At 27.6% G+C, this 20414-nt stretch overlaps 1 protein-coding gene across 1 annotated transcript; it reads left to right on the top strand.

Annotated features, from left to right (window-relative positions):
• The first annotated feature begins 1135 nt into the window (after positions 1-1135).
• On the top strand, positions 1136-12704 carry LOC111613158 (phosphatidylinositol 3,4,5-trisphosphate 3-phosphatase TPTE2-like). The gene is made up of 10 exons (XM_023354480.1): positions 1136-1282; positions 6045-6105; positions 7420-7501; positions 7670-7820; positions 8008-8088; positions 11758-11863; positions 11962-12059; positions 12136-12231; positions 12323-12396; positions 12460-12704. The coding sequence occupies exons 1-10, from the start codon at positions 1232-1234 to the stop codon at positions 12587-12589; spliced, it is 930 nt and encodes a 309-aa protein (XP_023210248.1). The 5' UTR covers positions 1136-1231; the 3' UTR covers positions 12590-12704.
• Positions 12705-20414: the final 7710 nt, after the last annotated feature.

The raw sequence follows: 20414 nt of genomic DNA, 5'->3' as shown, positions 1-20414 counted from the left end.
TTGGGCTAGTAGTTCTGTTATTTCAATTCAAATCTTTTCTTCTGGATGGAGTTATATACATGATCAGCATGACTTCTTTGTTAACATGAAAAGTATGATGTACAGTACAGGGCAAGACACTACAAAAGTGCATTGTGATGATGCCACAATGAATAATTGCTCATTAATATTATTTTATTTTCTTTGATTATAAAATCATTATTAGATAAAATGGAGTAATAAGTAGATTGAATGAAATATCAGTATAATTAATTAATCTATTCTATTTTGATTATAATAGAATAGATTTAGAGATGATAAATGCATCCAATTATTATTTCAGCATCTTATTATTTTTATAAATCACTTACCTTTTATACAAAGGATTTAGAAAACATAATAGTAATTCTAAATTGAGATTAGATACTAAAACAATTGAATCATTTCAAAGATTATATGAATTTTTATGTAATTTTTAAACAAAATACTACACTAGTGGATGCTTCATTACAATTTTGCAATTTTTAGAATATGAAATAAAAAACTGTTCACAAATATATTTGGAAAGTTTTTATGAAAAATGACTGATATTATATCTCATAAAATACAATGTTGCAAAATTTAACTGTAATAAAACTTACTTTTATTAATATAAATCTGTTCAGCTTATTTAAAAATAATTAGCAGTAATTTTGATTTAACATTAAATTTCATTGAATAATTTTATATTCATATATTAAAATTTTTTTCATAAATTGTTTGAATGAATGAATTGTTTAAATTGAATAAAAAGTTTAAAATTTAATTTTCAAAATTCTGATCTCATTAACTCTAACTTTTAACATTTTAAACAAAATTGTATTATTTTTAATATAGTAAAAATAAAATGCTACTTTCAAACACTATAATACAATTATTAGACATTCATTATTATTTAATAAAGTTCCTTTACTCACTGTACTCATATTGTTCAATAAAATGAAATGTTTTATAACCGATAATATATTAAAATATTCAAACATTTTATGAATTAGAATTAAATTATTCCCATTAATTTTCAATTTGTAATTTAAAAAATTTAATTAAAAAGATTATTTCTATTGATTGATTTTCTGCCAAAGGAGGGACTAAGAAAATATTTGTCAGAAATCTTTTTTTCTATTAGAAAAATATTAAATGCAGTGATTTTATTTTGTTACATATATTTTCAATAATATATTCTAATTTTTATTTTTAAGAGAGAGTGATAGCAATGTCATTTCCATCATCAGGAAAGATGTCTCTATATAGAAATCCAATAAAGGTAAATAGTTTAAATGCTATTAAAACTTTATTTCTAATAGAAAATTTTTTGATTTAATAAAATGTTTCAGAGCGATACTTATGTGATTGGGATGCTCATAAAAAGTTTGAAATGTCAGATTAGTAAAACAAATTACAGAATTTATTTTAAAGTAATAAGAAATTGTATAATATGTTTTGAAGCAATTTAAATGTTTTAATTATATTGGCAAAAGAAATATTTATTTTGTTTACATATACACATTTCTGTTTTTACATGTAGAAACTTTTCAGAAAAATCATGTAAAAAGAGAATGTTAGAGAAATACCATCCATATGAAAATGTAAAATTAGCTTTACACTTTAAAAATTAATGAAAATAATATGGTAAATAAATTAATGTGATGTTCAAACTATTTAAAAATCTGTCAAAATCTTAATGTGGTTTTTGTATTTATATGCATTTTTTATTTTATTAACTATAATTTTTATAAATAATTAACATATATAAAGAAAATATGTCACAAATTCATAAACACAAAATTGGACCAAAAGATATGACATTATAAATAATAAAACAGCAAAGCCATTTTTGGAATGAAACAATGTCTCGGAGAGCGCAATCAACGCATGTGAAAATCTCACACTTGTGCCTGTTTGTAGAAACAGTCTCAGCATTTCATATTTTCTTTTGGCCCAGTTCTCAGTTCCCTGACTACCTACAAGTCTGGTTTATTTTATGTGTGCATGATTTGGGCACCAAATACTCTGTGCCAAATTGCAACTCCTGACATGTATTCCTTCATACCTCGTTTTGTTGTGCAGCTGTTGACAGCAGCATAACTAGATTATTGACAAGACATAGTCTTGTCAATAAAATCTAGTTATTATGCATATAACTGTCATTTTCTGATAATAAATGTATTCATTTGCATAAGATTGTAAACCAAGTAATGAGATTCTTTCTGGTATCTTGAACAAAATTACTTGTTTTTGGCCATTGCTGAAGCTTTATTAGTTTTAATAATAAATTCAGTTGTCATGATCCTGTTTTAGCTAGATCACTGTATAGTTCTTGGTAATTGTTTACACATGATCTCAGATCATGTTTAAATCGCTCAACTCATTTGACAATAGGATTGTGTGTAAGAAAATGATTTCCTGATTTACTGGCCAATTGAATTCCTTCTTTAATTAAACTTGCAGAAATGATCTTTCAAATTTTTATTGGGCTATTTTAAATCTAATAATCCAAGACAAAGTAATTTAGCTAGAGATAGGTAGGGGTGGATTTAGGTGCACCCTCTCTGGGGTTTTTTCTGAATAAAGATGGGTAACTTGGGTAGTAAAGTTTTCAAGACATATTTTTTTTGTTTTCTGCATTCCTGTCTATGGATTTCTTACCTGTTAGAGGTAGGCAGTTAGGTTGCCATTTCATGATAAATTTAATAATTATAAATAAATAAAAAAATGTTTGAATTTTAATTTAGACTACTCTGGAAGAAAAGAATTGACCAAAAACAAGACTTGAATTTTCAGTTTGTTTACTGTCAGTTGCATTTCCAGTTACACTACCCAAACTTTCATCCAATTTTTGCTTCTAAAGCTATTAATGTGTCATGCTGGGGTTAAAGTGTAAGCTGGCTGTAAGCCTTGGAAGGCCATGGATGCTAAGTCAGTGCTCTGAATGACCAGTTCAGTTATATCTAGACACATTAATTACAAGTAATCCGTGGTATACTTACACAACACAGCTTCATTATAATATGGTTTGCAAATTGTAGCAAACCTTGTATAACTTGGTACTTATACAATGCAATTTTAATATAAAAGTTCATATGAAATATGTTTATCTTATTCAAAGATAATTGGAAATTTGTTTAGCATAGCACCATATAATGAACTTTAAAAACAATTGAAACAAAACACTTAGCAAATTTTCATAAGTGACTTCTTGAAAATTAAATCAGAAGAAGAATCTGAAAGTTGAAAGTTATAGCTATATGCAAAAGGTTTCAAGTGATGAAGCCGTTGGCAAATAAAAAATATCAGTGAAATGTTGTTCTGGAAAATTGTATTGAAGATGACTAAAAATTTATTTTTTGTGTGCAATGAAAGATTATGTATAGTTCTCATATATATTTTGTGAAATCTAAGTACTGTGTTATACAAGGTTACCTATAATAGGTCTGGAAGCAAAGATTGGACAGAGGTGCAAGATGCATAACTAGCAATGCAACTGCATGATAAGCAGTTGCATTGTAGGTTTGAATTCTGCTTCAGGATGATTCTTTTCTTTCAGAGTATTCTAAATTAAAATTTAAAAATTCATTTATAATTATTAAATTTATTACAAGATGGTGACCTAACTGCCTTTCTTTAGCCAAATTACTTTGTTTTGGATTATTTATTAGACTTAAAATAGATAAAAATCTTGCAAATTGTTTGGTAATTCCACTATTTTAAGTTACAGATGTTACCTTAAACTTGTGTTGAATGGAACCTCTTTACCATCATCACTATTTTCTTTGAGATCAGGTGCCTCAAGGGCAACCCTCATTATTTCATCTTAACTAAGAGCTTTGTTGATTAGCAATTTATTGATGATAAGAATTTTTTAAAAAAGTAATTTTATAGAAAAGAAGTATGAATATTTTTTTCTTAGCTGTAAAATCAAATAGAATTCTTTTAGAAAGGTAACTTTATTGACAACTTTGTCAAATAGTGTAAAAAGAGAGTTGAATTTTTTCTCAGATTATGTTAAATTAAAAGTGTATTAAAAAAAGCCAATAAAATTGAAAATTTTATTTTGTATCATCTAATGAAAATTAATGATGATTAAAGCTATATTTTATTCAAAACACATTCATATTTGATGAAATAAATATTTCAACATAGCAAAATAATAATAATAAAATATTCCTTTTAATATAGAATTTTTTATCTACAGTGGAACCTCGCTTAATGAGCACCTCTTGTAATGAGTTATTTGGATAACAAACAAAATAAATTGTAAAAAAAAAAATTAAGCGCTTAAGGAGTGACATTTCACATAACAAGTGACGAGAAGAGGGGAAGTCCCGGATTGTGTGCATGCTACATCAGTCTGTGTTTTGCACTTATTCCACTAGCATCTTAGTGTCACTTGTGATCACACATTTTTCCAAACTTGTGTTCAGATATATTACATATAAACACCAACAATCATAGACTGTTATATAATAAACATGCAAAATGATATGCCAAATTCTTGGGCTAAGTAAAGGCTATAATTAAATATTAGAAATTACTGTCTGTTTTGATTTTTTTTTTTTTCCTGCAAATTGAATTCTCATTCCAGGTTGGTTCATTCTGTGCTAGAAGAAAACATGAAGATGATTCACATTCCTTAACAATGTATATTGTATAATTTTCTTTGAATAAACATTATACATAAAATATTTAGGTATTTTTTTTTTATGAAACACATTATTGTATTTTACATTAATTTGTGGGAAAAATTGTTTCGCATAACAAGTGTTTCACATTACAAATAAGATTCTGGAATGAATTATGCTCATTAAGTGAGGTTCCACTGTATTTCATAATTCATTTTATTTTATGAATTTGAAGTAAGTTTTAGGATTTGAAATGTGTCTGGTGTCTTACATTAAAAAAAAAATGAAGAAAATGTAAGCAATTTTTATGAAGTAAAAAAACTTTTGTTGCATTTGAATCAAATGATAATAGCAAAGTAGAATCTGGTTATTGAGCATATTATAGCAAAAAAATATAATTTTTGTTAAAAAGATGTCTTTATAAATGGTTTTTTTCATTTGATTATAACACTAATTTATGACATATAGTTCTGCCATTTGTTAACACTGCAGTAGTTCTGTCAATACCTTTTTTATTTTATCAATTATTTTCAGTTTCATCAACTTGAATTAAAACTTAAATATACTTATCGTTAAATTTTAACTTCATTATTTTTTCAAAATATATAACAATTTGACATCTTAGAACTGTACATGTATTTAGAGTTAATGGTTAACAACTAAAATATGTATTTTGTCATTGTTATATAAACAAGAGCGTAATTTTTGTGTAAATGTTTAAATGATAAATTGTAGAATTAAAATCATGCATGCATCCTAAGAGTTCCATCAAAGACTTTCTTGGTAGCTCACCCAGCATTTTGCATTATTTCATAATAATCTGTTGAGTTGTTATAATAATTATTTATAACTATTATTAAAATCATACATAAGTTAAATAACTATAAACAAACATTTAAATGATAAATACTAATAAAAAAGAAAAAAATAATTGCAAATAACGTAGAGAAAACTAATAATAAAATAAATACACTGTGCTTAAAATTATTAATATTTTGATGTTACAATGTTTTATGAAGCATAAAGGATTAAAATTTGATGCCTTTTAAAATGTATAGTTTTAGATTTTTCTAGTAATGTACATAATCTCCTTTCAACTATGTAGATGTGTGTGTGTAAATTTCTCAGCAACCTTGCAACAGCTTTCAAATCTTGCAATGAGAATGACCTCTATGTTCCTGTTGGGACAAATGCAAAATATATCTCAGCATATCAACTGCAAAAAAAATAAGAAAATATCTATGAATACACTCTTGTGACTTAGCCTGTTTAAAATTTTTAATATAGTATAGTATGATGAAAACTAGTGTATAAAAAAGTATATAATGATGAAAAAAGTATAAAAAAAAACATATGACCATTTGTAATGTTAAGTATTTTACATATATTTTTCTTTATTATTTTCAGGATGTGGCAAAATTTCTAGATACAAAACATTATGCTCATTATAAAGTTTATAATCTCTGCAGTAAGTGAAATTTGCTTTTTGTTAAGTATTTTTCTTATCATAAATAGTTTTCTCATATCTTATGTATTTCTAACATGAAGCAAAATATAAAAAAATTACATCAGATGCACAAAATATAAAAAATTACCTTCATGCTTTTCATTTATATATTGTTTCTTTTCTTATTTACACTTTGATTTCTTTCTTGCAAATGTATCAAATTTAAATTTATAATAATTGTGTCAAAAATATTTATTGGCATATTTCAAAGTAAGCATTAAGTTTAATTAATTAAGGACATAATTTAGTAGAAATTAAAAATCATCAAAATAATCATAAATCAAAAGCATATAAACATACATAATAAATTTCTTATCTGTAGTCTTACATTTGAATTATAGAAATTATTTAAAACTTCTTGTCCATTTCATTATAATTATTAGCTAGAGTAGGAAATTGATTTAGAATTCTATTAGATTATGTATTGATTGTAATGTCAAATCTTGGACAAATTCTCTCCTCTCTATTTTCTGATAGTAAGAAAAGTTTACTGAAAAATATTGCCATAATTCCCTCCATTTACATAAATAATTGGATTCCACAAAAACAGCATATAAATGAAAACTGCATAAATATATAGACATGGAAATAAAGCAGTTTGTTCCATATTCTTGAATAGATTATTTCACTCTTACTAAAGTAGAAAAGTTTTAACTAATTTTTTTTTTTTAAATAGGTTATATAAGGGTTTATTAATAACCAAAAAAACAACCATTTTTTGATATAAGTATCATATATTTCCCTAAAGTGGATTATTTAAAATTTAAAAATTTTTCAACTGCATTAAAATGAATTTACATAAATGGAAGGATTACTGTATTTGGAAAATCTCTAATTATCTCTAAATATTAAATATTTAGTAGATTAATTTAAAATCATTATAACATACTTGATAAAACTATAATAAGAGTTTCACTTCAACTTTTAAGTTTTACAGATTAAAATTTTTGTCACATAAAAATTGAAAATTATAATTTATTAGACAATGCATTTAATTAAAAACAGGTAGTAAATAGTTATGATTTAATCTAATCATTTTTTACAATTTATTTTCACAAATATACTGTGTGCAATTTTTCAGTGGTGCCTGAATACTGGAAATTCAGCACAACCCACTTATGAGTGTTTATATTTTATAAGTTATCAGAAATATTTAATTTTGAAATAAATTTTTATTTGTCTCTAAATTTGCATTAAATTATTACTAAATTAATAATATTACAACACAAAATTCAGAGCTATATATAGAAAAATAATTTGATTTTTGTTGCACAGGTGAAAGAACTTATGATGATTCTTATTTCCATGGATTTGTTGAGCGATTTATCATAGATGATCATAATGTTCCTTCTTTAAAGTAAGTAATTATTTTTATATAGTGTGTATTTATTTATTTAAAATGTCTGTTCAATTTCCCATTGAATTATAATTGCAATAAAAAAAATTACTTTAATAATACAATACAATGCAATGATGATCCTGTAGGAGATATTATGTTTGATTATAAATTTTTAAATTAATTTAGAGATATGGTTAGATTTGTTGAAAATGTTAAAGATTGGCTGTCAAAAGATAAAGAAAATGTAATTGCTGTTCACTGCAAAGGTGGAAAAGGAAGAACTGGTACAATGATCTGTGTATGGCTTGTAGAAGCAGGACTCTTTGGAAGTGCTGAAGTATGTTTATAATTTTATTTAAAATATTTTCAAATTTGTGATATTTTAAACAATGAATTCATTTTAAGAATATATTAACAAACTATTATGCTTAATTAAAGCTATAAATTTGCAGATAATTAAGTCAAAGAAATCATAATAGATTATTTCATTTCAAATCAAATATATTTAACATAAAATTTATTAGGCAAGTCTGGACTATTTTGGCAATAGAAGAACAGATTTAAGTGTTGGAAGTAAATTTCAAGGTGTGGAAACTCCAAGTCAAGTAAGTTTAGAAAATGAAGTTTTTAAGCACTTTTTTTTTTTTTTTTTTTTTTTTACTTCTGAATTTATTTTGTTAAATTTTCATATTAAGTTATACAAGGTGGGCCATAAATAATTTTACAATTTTTTACAATTACAGTAGAATCTTGTTTTAACAGATCAAGGAACAATGGATTTTTTTTCCATGTCCCACCAAATCAATGCAATTATACCTGCAACTTTTTTCTATCCCAACTCTATTGTAAACTTTGTATTTTTTCAACAGTTAGTTAATATTTGGATGTTTCTGGAAATTTGTAGTTTGACGATGCACTTGTTACATTTGGGATATGTACAATTGAAGAATTGTATGAAGAGAGTCACCTAGTGAACAATCTATCACTGGTCCAAGTGTAGTGCCAAAATTTAGTGATGCTATTGAGTATTTCCAAGTCATGAAGACCATCCTGACAAGTTTCAGCATAAACAGGCTGTACTGTGCACAACATTGCTAATTCAGGCAATGTTGTATTCAATAGACAGAAAGATTGCATTGAAAGAAACCAAGATGGACAAGTTTTTAAAAAATTGTGAAGTCAAGCAAAGTGCTAATGAGAATAAGTAATTTGCCTCTATGCTTACAGAGTGTACAGTTTTCATCAGCTTTGTCATACATACATATGGCATAATATACATATATATATTACAAACATATGTGTTACTATAGGATGAAGAATAGAGATCTCAAGAGACTGAATAATTTCAAGTACTGGTATTTCTTATATGTAGGGATTAAAAATGAAAATTTTTCAAATAATGGATATTTTTCTGGGTGTGTGGGAAATTTGTTATTTGCAATATAATGGATTCTTAAAACAATGGGTGGGGGGGTTTTTTTGCTCATGCGATCTGTTAAAACGAGATTCTTCTGTAGTTTACAATGTGTTAAGGAATAAATTTTTACGTCTAAACCAACCAAAGACTATTTTGGTTACCCTCTTTGAAACTTAATAACTCCTGTGCTTTTTGTAAAAAATTTCTGAAACTTTGCAGAGAGGTTTGTGTATTAGGGGATTGATGCTATTAAAATTTTGTGGTTAAAGATTGACAGGGTGGGGAGATAAAGGGACTTTATCTCCCCACATCCAAAAAATGATGATTTTACTTGTTGTTAGCATTTACAATTTTTTATAAAACCCATCTCTATTCTCAAAAGTAAGCTTTTTGCCATTTTATAAGAATTAAAAATATAAAAATGTTTAAAAATAAAATATCATAACAGATGGCACCACACAGTTTTAAATGTTGTTGAAAAAGGTAAGCAACTCATTTCTGGATTTTTTTTAGTGCACTTATTCATACTGCAAAGAAGTTAAAAAATATCATATTTAAATCTATAAACATATCCTGAAATTGATATGTTTAAAGATTTAAATGTGCTATTTCATAAATTTTTCTGTGTGACTTATCACTTTTTGCATCCAAGCCATTCAAGTGGAATACAATGATAAATGTTTATGTATTTAAACATAGAAAAGGACCAAGCAGCTACAAATTTTGGAGCTTACCTCCAATATATATGTAGTTCTTCATTAAGCAAAATATTGTTAAGTGTTGCAAACCTGCATATAATAAATAATATACTTACTGCATAATTTTTGCACACTGTTACAGAATTTCTTTTTTCTGGAATATCTCTCAAATGACACATAACATATTCAATATCACTCAAATCCTTATATGATACAAATTCAATTGCAACATAATGTTTTTCATTTTTCATCTTATTTGCATTTTCTCTCTGTCTGAAAAAAACAATTACTTTTTTAATATGATTAAAATATTGATATCTTAAAGCACATTACATTTTAAATTATTTCAGAATACAGTAGAGCGTCGATTTTCCGAATCAATTGGGGAATGGGGTTGTTCGTATAACTGATATTTCGGATAACCGATTTATGTACGAAAAAATAGTTTAACGTATCCGATGTCAAAATTTTTCTCCGTTGCTTGTCGCTTCGCGTTGAATTTTCATCAATGTTAAGCCTAACAAAGACTATTGTATCGTTAAAAATNAAAGTAAAGAAAAAATTTAATTAAATTATAAAGATATATCAATTAATTGTTATATAATTATTTTAATTATCTTTAAAAATATAATTTGTTTACTATCCCCAAACAACCCATAGTACAGGAATGGTGAACTTGTGATGTTAAAATTAGCATTCCAGGAGAATTTGCTTGCATACAAGATCTTGACATACAGCAGGTCATATGAAAACATATGACATGTTGCATGTTAAGATGTTTTTTTACTGTATAGTATTCAGAATAATTATTATTAATCATAAATAATAGAATATTGCAATAATCACAGTATGTAATTCTTTGATTCACTAACACAAGGTGTGTTTCTATTTCAACACTTGGCGGTATTCCATCTTTATTTAGTTGATATGGTTACAAGTACAATAACACGTTTCGGGCACTGCCCCTCCTCAGTCAATGTGAGAGTTGTTCTTGGTAACTTTTCTTGATGGCTTCTTTTGGTGATCTTCTGTTGGCTTCCTTTGGTAATCTTTGCTTTGATGATATTTGCCATTTCTATGTAATAATCCGTTTTAAATCTTCTGAAACCGTGTTGTCAAGGAATATTGCCAAGTGTTGAAATAGAAACACACCTTGTGTTAGTGAATCAAAGAAATTAAGACAACACAGTTTCAGATTTAAAATTTTGTATGTATTTCTTCAATACAAAATACTTCAAAATCAGTTTAACAAATTCATTCTGATTAAGTAAATGTATAAATGACAATGAAATTATATGATCTGATTTTACTTTAGGCCTATAATAATTTCAGTTTTTTATTTTCATAATCAATTTAAGCCAAACGATCTTACTGACATTATTAGGCTATTTTTGGGCTACATTAATAATTATTAATTCAGCTAGAGGGTAAGTTGTTAAGCCATTATCTCATATTAATTTCAATAATTATAATAATTTAGAAATTTCTGGAAGAAAAGAATCAGCAACTTGAATCCACAACTCCTCCTTACTGTGTTAATTTTGTAATAATTTTGGCAAGATTATTTGGCTTAATTAAAATATTAGTTGTTGTTTACAGTTGATTAATTAGAGCAAATTTAAAAAGATAAGTGTGTTAATTTCATTTCTTAAAAATATCTTTTCAGACTCAAAACTTTGGCAAACATACCATAAATTTTTTCTCTTAAATATGCCTACTTTGGCACACAGATGAAAGATTTTTCTTTGCTGTCACAGTAAATGACTCCTTAAGATCATTAGCAACCATTTGGGAATTTGTTTTAGATTAATTGTTTTATAGAAAATACCAAATGTTTATAATATATGCTATTTTTGTTCATCAACACTGTGTCTTAAATACCAATTTCATATATTTAAGACCAAATACAAATACAATTAATCTATGTCCAAAGTTGTTAGTTATATAAAAATTCCAATTTATATCAAATAAAATTATTTTATATTATTAATTTTACAGAAGTCATATTTTATTAAAACTGTTCATTGTCACGTTGAAATCAACTTGAAATCAATTACTAATTGCTATTTTATAAAATGTTTTTTATAATTTTATTTAACAGCAATTAATATCTGAAATAGATTTGATTATTATTTAATAATTTTTTTTTCCACTTCCAGAGTCGTTATGTGGGATATTTCCAAAAAGTGAAAGAAAAATATGGAGGTAAACCACCTGAAGAAATTCCTTTGAAACTCTCTGAAATAAAAATTTATGCAATGGCAGGTAATAAGACAAATTTATTTTTAAGTATTATAATTAGTTTTTGTAGTTATTTAATATAGCTTTTGATAAAGGTTAATGAAAAAATTTTATTAAATTAGGTGTGGGACAAGGAAATGGCTATGATTTTACTTGCGAGATATTTATTGGAAGGAAGAAAGTATTGGATTGTGATTTTGGTGCAAATAAAAATTGCCAGGTGATAAGATTAACTTAAAATGACATACCTTTCTGAATTAAGAAAACATTTAACAATTAAAATTAATTTTTTTTAGGCTACATATCATAGTGAGCAGGATGTTCTACATATTATGATACTTAATTGTCCCATACTTTTAGGAGATATAAAGCTAAGGTTTTCTACTACATCTGTAAGTTTTATATATATATATATACTTTTTAAAAATTACTGTCATGTAATTTTCCTATTAATATATTAAGAGAGATTTCTTACTTTTTAAGAAAAATGTCCCTAGAGGCTATGAAAATTGTCCTTTTTACCTATGGTTCCATACAAGTTTCATAGAAGATGATAGGTAAGTTTTATTTACAAAAATCCATTTAAAATATTATGTATACATATAATAACTTCATTTCAGATTATTAATTAAGAGGGATCAATTAGATAATCCTCATAAACCAAAAACTTGGAAAACCTTTAGAGAAAAATTTGCCATTGAATTATTATTCAACACACCCAGTGACCATCAAGATATTCCATTAAATTAATGTGATATTCATCTCATCCAGTTATATTTAATGTCATATCACTATTTTTTGATGCTTTAAAAAATGTAAGTGCAGTATTCTGAGTACTTACTGTACATCATATATATTAAAAAAAATAAGCCAACTTCAGGCATTATATCCATTTACAGTATTGAAATGAAAGCATTTGATTAAACAATCAAATTTTGTTTTTATTTTACTAATGCCTGAAGTTTTTCTAGTTTTTTAATATTAGATATGTTGTAATAAGTCTAATTATGCATATTAATTATTTCTCAAAGATTTTTAACGTTTAAAATATTCTAAAGGAAGAGTAATCATAAAAATGCTAAACAGTTCAAGGAGTTAGTTTATTCAGATTAAATATTTTCAAGGCATTATATGATTCATCATCAGATCAATAGTTCAATGATAAATTTAACCATAGACCAAGATAGCAAATTCCTGATTGCTCTACAGTTAAATTTGTTATTATTTGAGTTTATTTGTTGATACACATAACATCTCAAAAAATATTTAATCTGAATAAACTGTAAACCATTTTTATAGTTTTTTTATGATTTGTTTTATAACTAAATGGAATTACCATTTCAGAGATGTTTCTTAAAGTGGTCAAAATGTTAGAAAATAATTTAGAAGGATATTTAGCTCTATTGAAGATTCTGATACTTTTCAAGAAAATGTATANTTGCTAAAAAATTTTTTGTTTAATGTGATTTAATTAATAATTTTTTGTAATTGATTGTATTTTGTGGTACATTTTATATTTTATTAATATTTCTTAGCACATTATAAAAATAGCATAAACCTTTTAACAGTTTGAAAAATAAGAGCAATCAAATGTAGATCTTTTCTGTTTCTTAGTAAGCATTTCTTAGTAACAATTTCTTAGTAAGCATTATATTTTTTCTCAAAAATATAAAATTAAACAAATGAGCATGGATCAGCTTTAATTAGGAATACAATTTTAATTAATTGAATTTGTCAAAAAATAAGATTAATTTGAATAATGTGATAGCACAATTATTTCTTGTCAGTATATTTTTAGTTAGAGCTACTGTATGCAAACTTGTCAAAATTGTACAATAAAATAATAAAATTTCATCCAACCAAAGTAAAAAAATCTTAATATAAATACTTTATTTAATGGACTCAAGAAAAATTTATATAATTGATTAGCCTACAACAATTCTTAAATTTGTTTTTAAAAATTTTGCATACATATTTGAAATTTGATAAACTATTAGCACCTAACAAGTTTATTTCTCCAATTTCATCCTGTTTCTAGTATATACAAAAGATAGATCAAATAAGTACATAATTATAGAAACAGCTATAGATGAAAATAGAAATGACAGGATAGGGAAAAGGTATTAATAACATTTCAAGAAAAACATTGAGATTAAAATTTATGAATTTTATTTGATTTAGATAATGCATAGTTATATCAGTTTGACATTATTTAGACTTATTAGTTATAAAACTGAAGAGATATACATTATTACATCAATTTAATGTTTTAACAACTAATAATGTAAGTTTTTACATACTCAGAACTAATTTGGTTGTGAGTGTATACTTACTGAGTGAAATAGTGATTTATAATAATTTGTTTTTTTATAATTGTTAATTTATTTTTTAATGATGATAATCTTAATCATAAAAAATTGCAAATTAGTTATTTTTCATTCAATAAAATGAAACATCATTTTTTTAAAATAACAAATGAGATAAAAACATTAGAAAATATTCAAAATTTTGCAATGTCAAAATATTTCTCTCTAGATGTTCAGAAATTATATATTTATTGATAATTATGAAATCAAAATAGAGAAAAAGTTGATATTTTGGCAAATATTAATGCTTTTTGATTATATTTATTACAGTAGAGCGCCGATTATCCAAATCAATTGGGGACTGGGGTTGTTCGGATAACTGATATTTCGGATAACCGATTATGTACGAAAAAATAGTTTAATTTATCCCATGTTGAAATTTTTCTCCGTTGTGTGTCGCTTCGCGTTCAATTTTCATCGATGTTGAGCCTAACGAAGACTATTGTATCGTTAAAAATTATTTTTTTTATTTTGTACAAACAAAATAAATATATTGAAAAATATAAAAACAATAAAAAATTATACTTCAAAAGTTAATTTAGTATGAAAAACGTAAAATATTTGAGTAGCCTGAGAAATAGCCGAAGATTGCAGCGCCACAGCACTAGCGAAAATTTAAATTTGCTGACTGAAATTCTTTCGGATGATTGACTTTCGGATAATCGACGCTCTACTGTATTAAAGTAAAATGAAAAACCATTTGTCTTATAGTGGTGTTTAATAATAAATGAGCAATTATTTATTGTGACATTGTCATAATGCTGGCTGCAATTTTTAATCATATTTTTAATTTATTTAATTTAAAATATGTGCTCTCCACCTCAAATTAATAGTGTCTTGCTCCTGTACATCATACTTTTCCTTTATTAATAGTGTCATGCCAGTCATGGTCTAACATTTTACAGGGGAAAATTTTTGAATTGAAATAATGTGACTTCCAGTTTGCATTAGAAGTTCTTATATAGTTAATTGGGGCCTCCTACCCCTAAGCTTTCCATATCTGGTCTCATCTTTTGCTATCTAACTCTGTTCTCGAGATTATGGAAAGACAGATGAACGAGTGGGGAATTTATAGTTCTACAATTTTTTCAAATTGCACCCCAACAAAACATAATTACAACGTTCTATCTGTTTAATTTGAATCTGTATTTTGATCCATTGCCTGGCAACAATAAATTATTTTACCAAAATTGCTTCTGTTTGTGTCTATAATTTTGTTTTATTATTAAATAACATCATTAGACAGTTGGTTTTGAATTATACGTTGATATTTATTGCTTTTTGTCATAGATACCATTATACATTATACAGTCGATCCCCCTATAACGCAGTAGATACATTCCACTTTATAAGAATTTCGCGTTGTAGGAATCCTTAAATATGTGAGCCAATCACAGTCCAGCACATGTGCAGTTTACGGACTACAGCTGTTTGAAAGGTTTTCTTCCATAAAATTAATCAACTAATTTCACTCAACATTTCCAAAACACGTATAATTTTTTGGGAATAATCTGTATAAATTATGCTATAAACAAAAAATTGTAGGATTACTTACCAAGTGTGCACCTTTCAACGATGCCATTGCTTAAGCTTGTTTTTGTCGCGGAGCAGCGCACCAAACGGTGGGCGCGTTTTCTGATGAGTTATTTTTCTGCAAAAAATTTATTGAACTTTGGTGACATCATTAATAGAAATAATTTTTATGACCATTGAATAAGAAATGTTTTTTCACAACAAATGTATAAAATTACAGTACTGTATTACACTTACAGTACCTAATTTAGGACTATAGACTGTACAGACGATAGTAAACTCAACTTACCCGCCTAAACTCTCCGTAGCATGCAAGTAGTTCGGCTGCTCATCCACTATTGGTCTAGATTCGACCAATCCTGTCACGACACGAGTCAGCGATGACGTTTTACCGCATTTTACAAGTCTCTTTTAGCGTCTTTATATGAATACAATCGCAATTTTTTCGTCGCGGTATCTGCATTATATGCATTATATACGAATCTGCATTATATGAACCCACGTTATAGGGGGGTTGAGTGTATATATATGTTATGGACAAAGTGATTAATCAGGCATTATGAATAATGACCAAAAAGGGGGCGCAGTGTGATAAATATTGATTAATTTATCAAATTGACCAGTCATTATGAATACTGCTATCACCTAGTGGGGCAAAGTGATGATAATACATTGAGGAGTGATCATCCGACATACGGTAGCCAATTGACACTCTGAGTTGCTGATTGTATTGTGTTGAGTGTGTATTGCATTTAAATTTAATTAAAGAAACTCTACTTATTTCATTTAGAAATATTTATTTTTTTGAATTATTTCAAAATATTTTAAAAGTAACATGTAATCTTTTAAAACTAAGTACTATTAACTATATTAGGTAAAATTTTACCATTTAATTATGTGCACCCAGTGGTGATATTCGAAATATTTAACAAAGGGTTCGCTAACAGAAAACTTTTCCTTAACAATTTTTTTCTCAAATTGACTGCCTGTGCGCAGTCAAATCGAGAAGAACCCGGATATTACATGCGATGATAAAACTGACATAACTGCGCGGTAAGTCACGAACACCAACAAACAAAATGGAAGTTTTGGTTAGAAATAAATACAATACTTTTTCTTGCGATATATCTAATAATAGACAGATGTCATCGTCTCTCGAAATACAATATCTTTTTTATTTCGCTGTCTATAGCCCGACACATGTTCCACAACCATTTTGTATTTTCTTGCGCGTGTGGGATTGTGGGATCTCTCTTATGACTGGATCTAGTTTCAAGAAATCTCTTGAGTCAATTGCGATTGAACCTCATTTCAGTTGATATTGAAATGGTCGAGGGAAGCCGTACCACAGCAAACGGGTTTTTTTTTTTTTTTAACTCTTTCCGCCCTGTTGGCACTAAGAGGGCCTCTTTTTGCAAGCCCATTATGAGTTTGGCCAGGCCCATAATAGAGTTGCTGGGTGGGGAGGGGTGGGGCCTGACATATCCTAACGGACCACCCTCGAAAAATTCCTGGGGATTTTTCGTCCCATTCGGATTCAAACCTGGGTCCCCCAGAGCGGTGGGCTGCCACCTTGATCACTCGGCCATATGGCAAACGGAGTATAAGGCTCTAGTTTAGTAGTATTGCAGAGTATGTACGTATATTTTAATATATTTTTTAAAAGAAGCAAAACCACTGAGAAATGTTACATGTGTTTAACAAGGTTCGGAAAACTTTGAAAATGTTAACAACAGGTTTGGCTGAACCTGTGCGAACCCGCTGAATATCACCACTGGTACCGTCATGGCAGTGGTTGCAACTGTTTGTGTTCTCGACGGATTCCTCCTGGAGGGGAGCTGCCGGCAGGCTGCAAATTGTTTAACGTCACTAGATATTGATACATACTAGTTATTGATACATGTGTTCAAGAACTAAAATCAATATCTAGTGATGTTAAACAATTGGCAGCCTGCCGGCAACTCCCTTTAGGGAGGAATCCGTCAAAAGCACAAACAGTTGCGACCATCGCCATATTCGGTACTAAATGCAACACACACATGCAACTCATATGCTAGTGCTGATTGGCTAGTGTATTTTGGATGATTCTTCAACGCATTATCATCACTTTGCCTGACTAGATGATAGCAGAATTTATAATGACTGGTCAATTTGATAAATTATTGAAATTTATTACAATGTCTGATTTTGTTGGTCATTATGAATAATGCCCATATTGATCACTTTTGTCCATAACATAGCATTATATACAGTAGACCCCCCCTATAGTACTGTAGATAATTCCGTGTTATATGAATTCCATGTTGTACGAGTCACTTAGATTTTACAAATATTTGAGCCGTTCACATCCCGGCACACGTATTTGTAAAATCTAAGTGACTCGTACAACATGGAATTCATATAACACTGAATTATCTACAGTTTTATAGGGGGGTCTACTGTATATAATGCTAACTTAAACTTTATTATGAATTGTTTTAAAACACCTGAAAGAATACTTTCTTTAATACAAAAAAAAAGTTGAAAAAGTATTAAATATCCTATCCAGATATCTTTATTTTATTATTGTTCTAATTTGTTATGCCAAAAACACATTTAAAAATCAAATTGATATTTGATTCTGTTCTCTAAAACTTTATAAGAAGTAATTAAATTTGTTATTTTTATAAATAACAAGACCATATGAGGAAGGAGGAAAAAGAAAATTCTTTCTCATATCAGTTTGATCTGAATTATCCAATAAATAAAAGAAAAAAACTCAAATATAATTTGGATGAATAAAAACTTAAGAATATAAAATAAATGTTAAAAAGTTTAAAAATTAAATTTTTTGTTATATTATTGAAACTATAATTTTTACAGAAATACAGTTGTCCCTCTATAGTCCGACGTTTTTTAATCCGACATGCTCAGTAGTCCGACGCACCTCCCGTCAAGGTACCCGTCCCCGTTACGTGTCTGCTTGCACAGAAGCATGTCGCGATGTGAATCTCCCCATCCAATTCTTACTCGATGACACATTTCGTGTGTTTTATGTGAGCAGTTCTGTTCGAACAGTTGGAGTAGAGAATATTGTAGGCTACTGCTAGCAAAACAATGCGAAATATGTAATTATTTTCGGTAATCCGGACACTTTTGGTAATCTGACACACCTTTGGTCCCATACCTGTCGGATTATCAAGGGACAACTGTATATCAAATACATAAAAATTTGTCATTACAATTTTAATTATTGCATGTGGTGAAAAATCAAATATCTATCCCTTTGGCTTATGTACATCAAGAAACATTTTATTTTATACATGTCAAGTCTGAATTTATTTTTTGTGAATTTAAATGTAATTATTTTTGACTAATTAATAAATAAATAAAATAAAGTATATTTGTCTTTGATCAATTGATGCATATGGCTATCACCTGACAATAATGGATTGAATCTTTGTAAAGTTGATTATATTTATTTACAGGAAAAAATAATGTACATTAGAAGTATACTCTCCTTTAATAAAACAAACTTTAACTTTAAAATAATCTAAGTTTATATATTGTCAAAATATATACATTTTGAAATAAATGAAATAAAAATGATAAAATTGCATGCCTTGCAAAGATACCTATTATGAAACATGCCTGTAAAGTTGCTTCCTTCAACTGTATTGTTTCGCAAGTCATCCACAAAATTGTTAAAACTCAATGCAATAGTTTAGGATGTTGATTTATAATTGTATATAATCTGCACAAAATTGTTGGAACAGAAAGTAAAACCTTTGCATAACTTGGCATAACTGCCTACCACATGCCTCTGAAGTGACCATTGAAAGCATATCTACCATTATACACTTTAGAAATTACTATCTCAAACATAAAGAAACAATATTTTAATTTCCATTAGTAGTTTGTTGTAAATAATTATAAAACAAATGAAATGGAAACTCTAAAGTTTGTGTCAAAAATAGTGACTGCCAAACAACAAAAGTTTTTAACCACATCATTTTGTTTTATCAAATAATTATAAATGGGGATGCTGCTCAATGTGCCTTTGTGCTGGCAAATTTTTTTGTCAATCTCACTGTTAGTAAAATTTAATTCAGATATCTTAGTTTTTTCAGAACTTATAATTAGAAGACTTTTACTCACAACTGTTAGTTTCAGCATAAACTATTTGCTTCTAATTGGAATTGAGTCTAATCCTGGTCTGATGTCACAAACACCTCCATCAAGACAATGGAGGTGTTCGTGACATCAGACCAGAGGGAAGGAAGAAATTATCACAAAGGCGTTAATTACGTATAAATATCGCTATATTTGCAAGTGCTTTCAATATATTATAAGGCATTGTCCTCAGGCAGAACACAAACAAATCTTTCGAACAAAAGTTTCGAATTAAGACACGGCATTAGTCTTAATTCGGTCTTGAAAGTGCAAGTGCATGCCTACATGCTAAGCATGGAGGATAGTGGGTAGACTGATACATGTTAAAAACTGATCTTTGGAGACGAATATCACGCAAAGGATCAATAATTGTGGGAGTGGTGTGATTTATGTAAAAAATACAAAATAAAACATAGATTTCACTAAAAAAAGTAGTGAAAATGACCTTTGCTCCAATAACGGAGGTTCCGTCATTGGGGCTACCTAGATGAACATTTACCAAACTGACCTTTGGAGGTTAATAT

The sequence above is a fragment of the Centruroides sculpturatus genome, unplaced genomic scaffold (assembly GCF_000671375.1).
Source record: "Centruroides sculpturatus isolate CEXI.00-Female unplaced genomic scaffold, Cexi_2.0 scaffold1885, whole genome shotgun sequence".
Classification (NCBI taxonomy): Eukaryota; Metazoa; Arthropoda; class Arachnida; order Scorpiones; family Buthidae; genus Centruroides; species Centruroides sculpturatus.
Note: the sequence above shows the minus strand (reverse complement) of the source record. Positions and strands in the feature narration are given on the sequence as shown.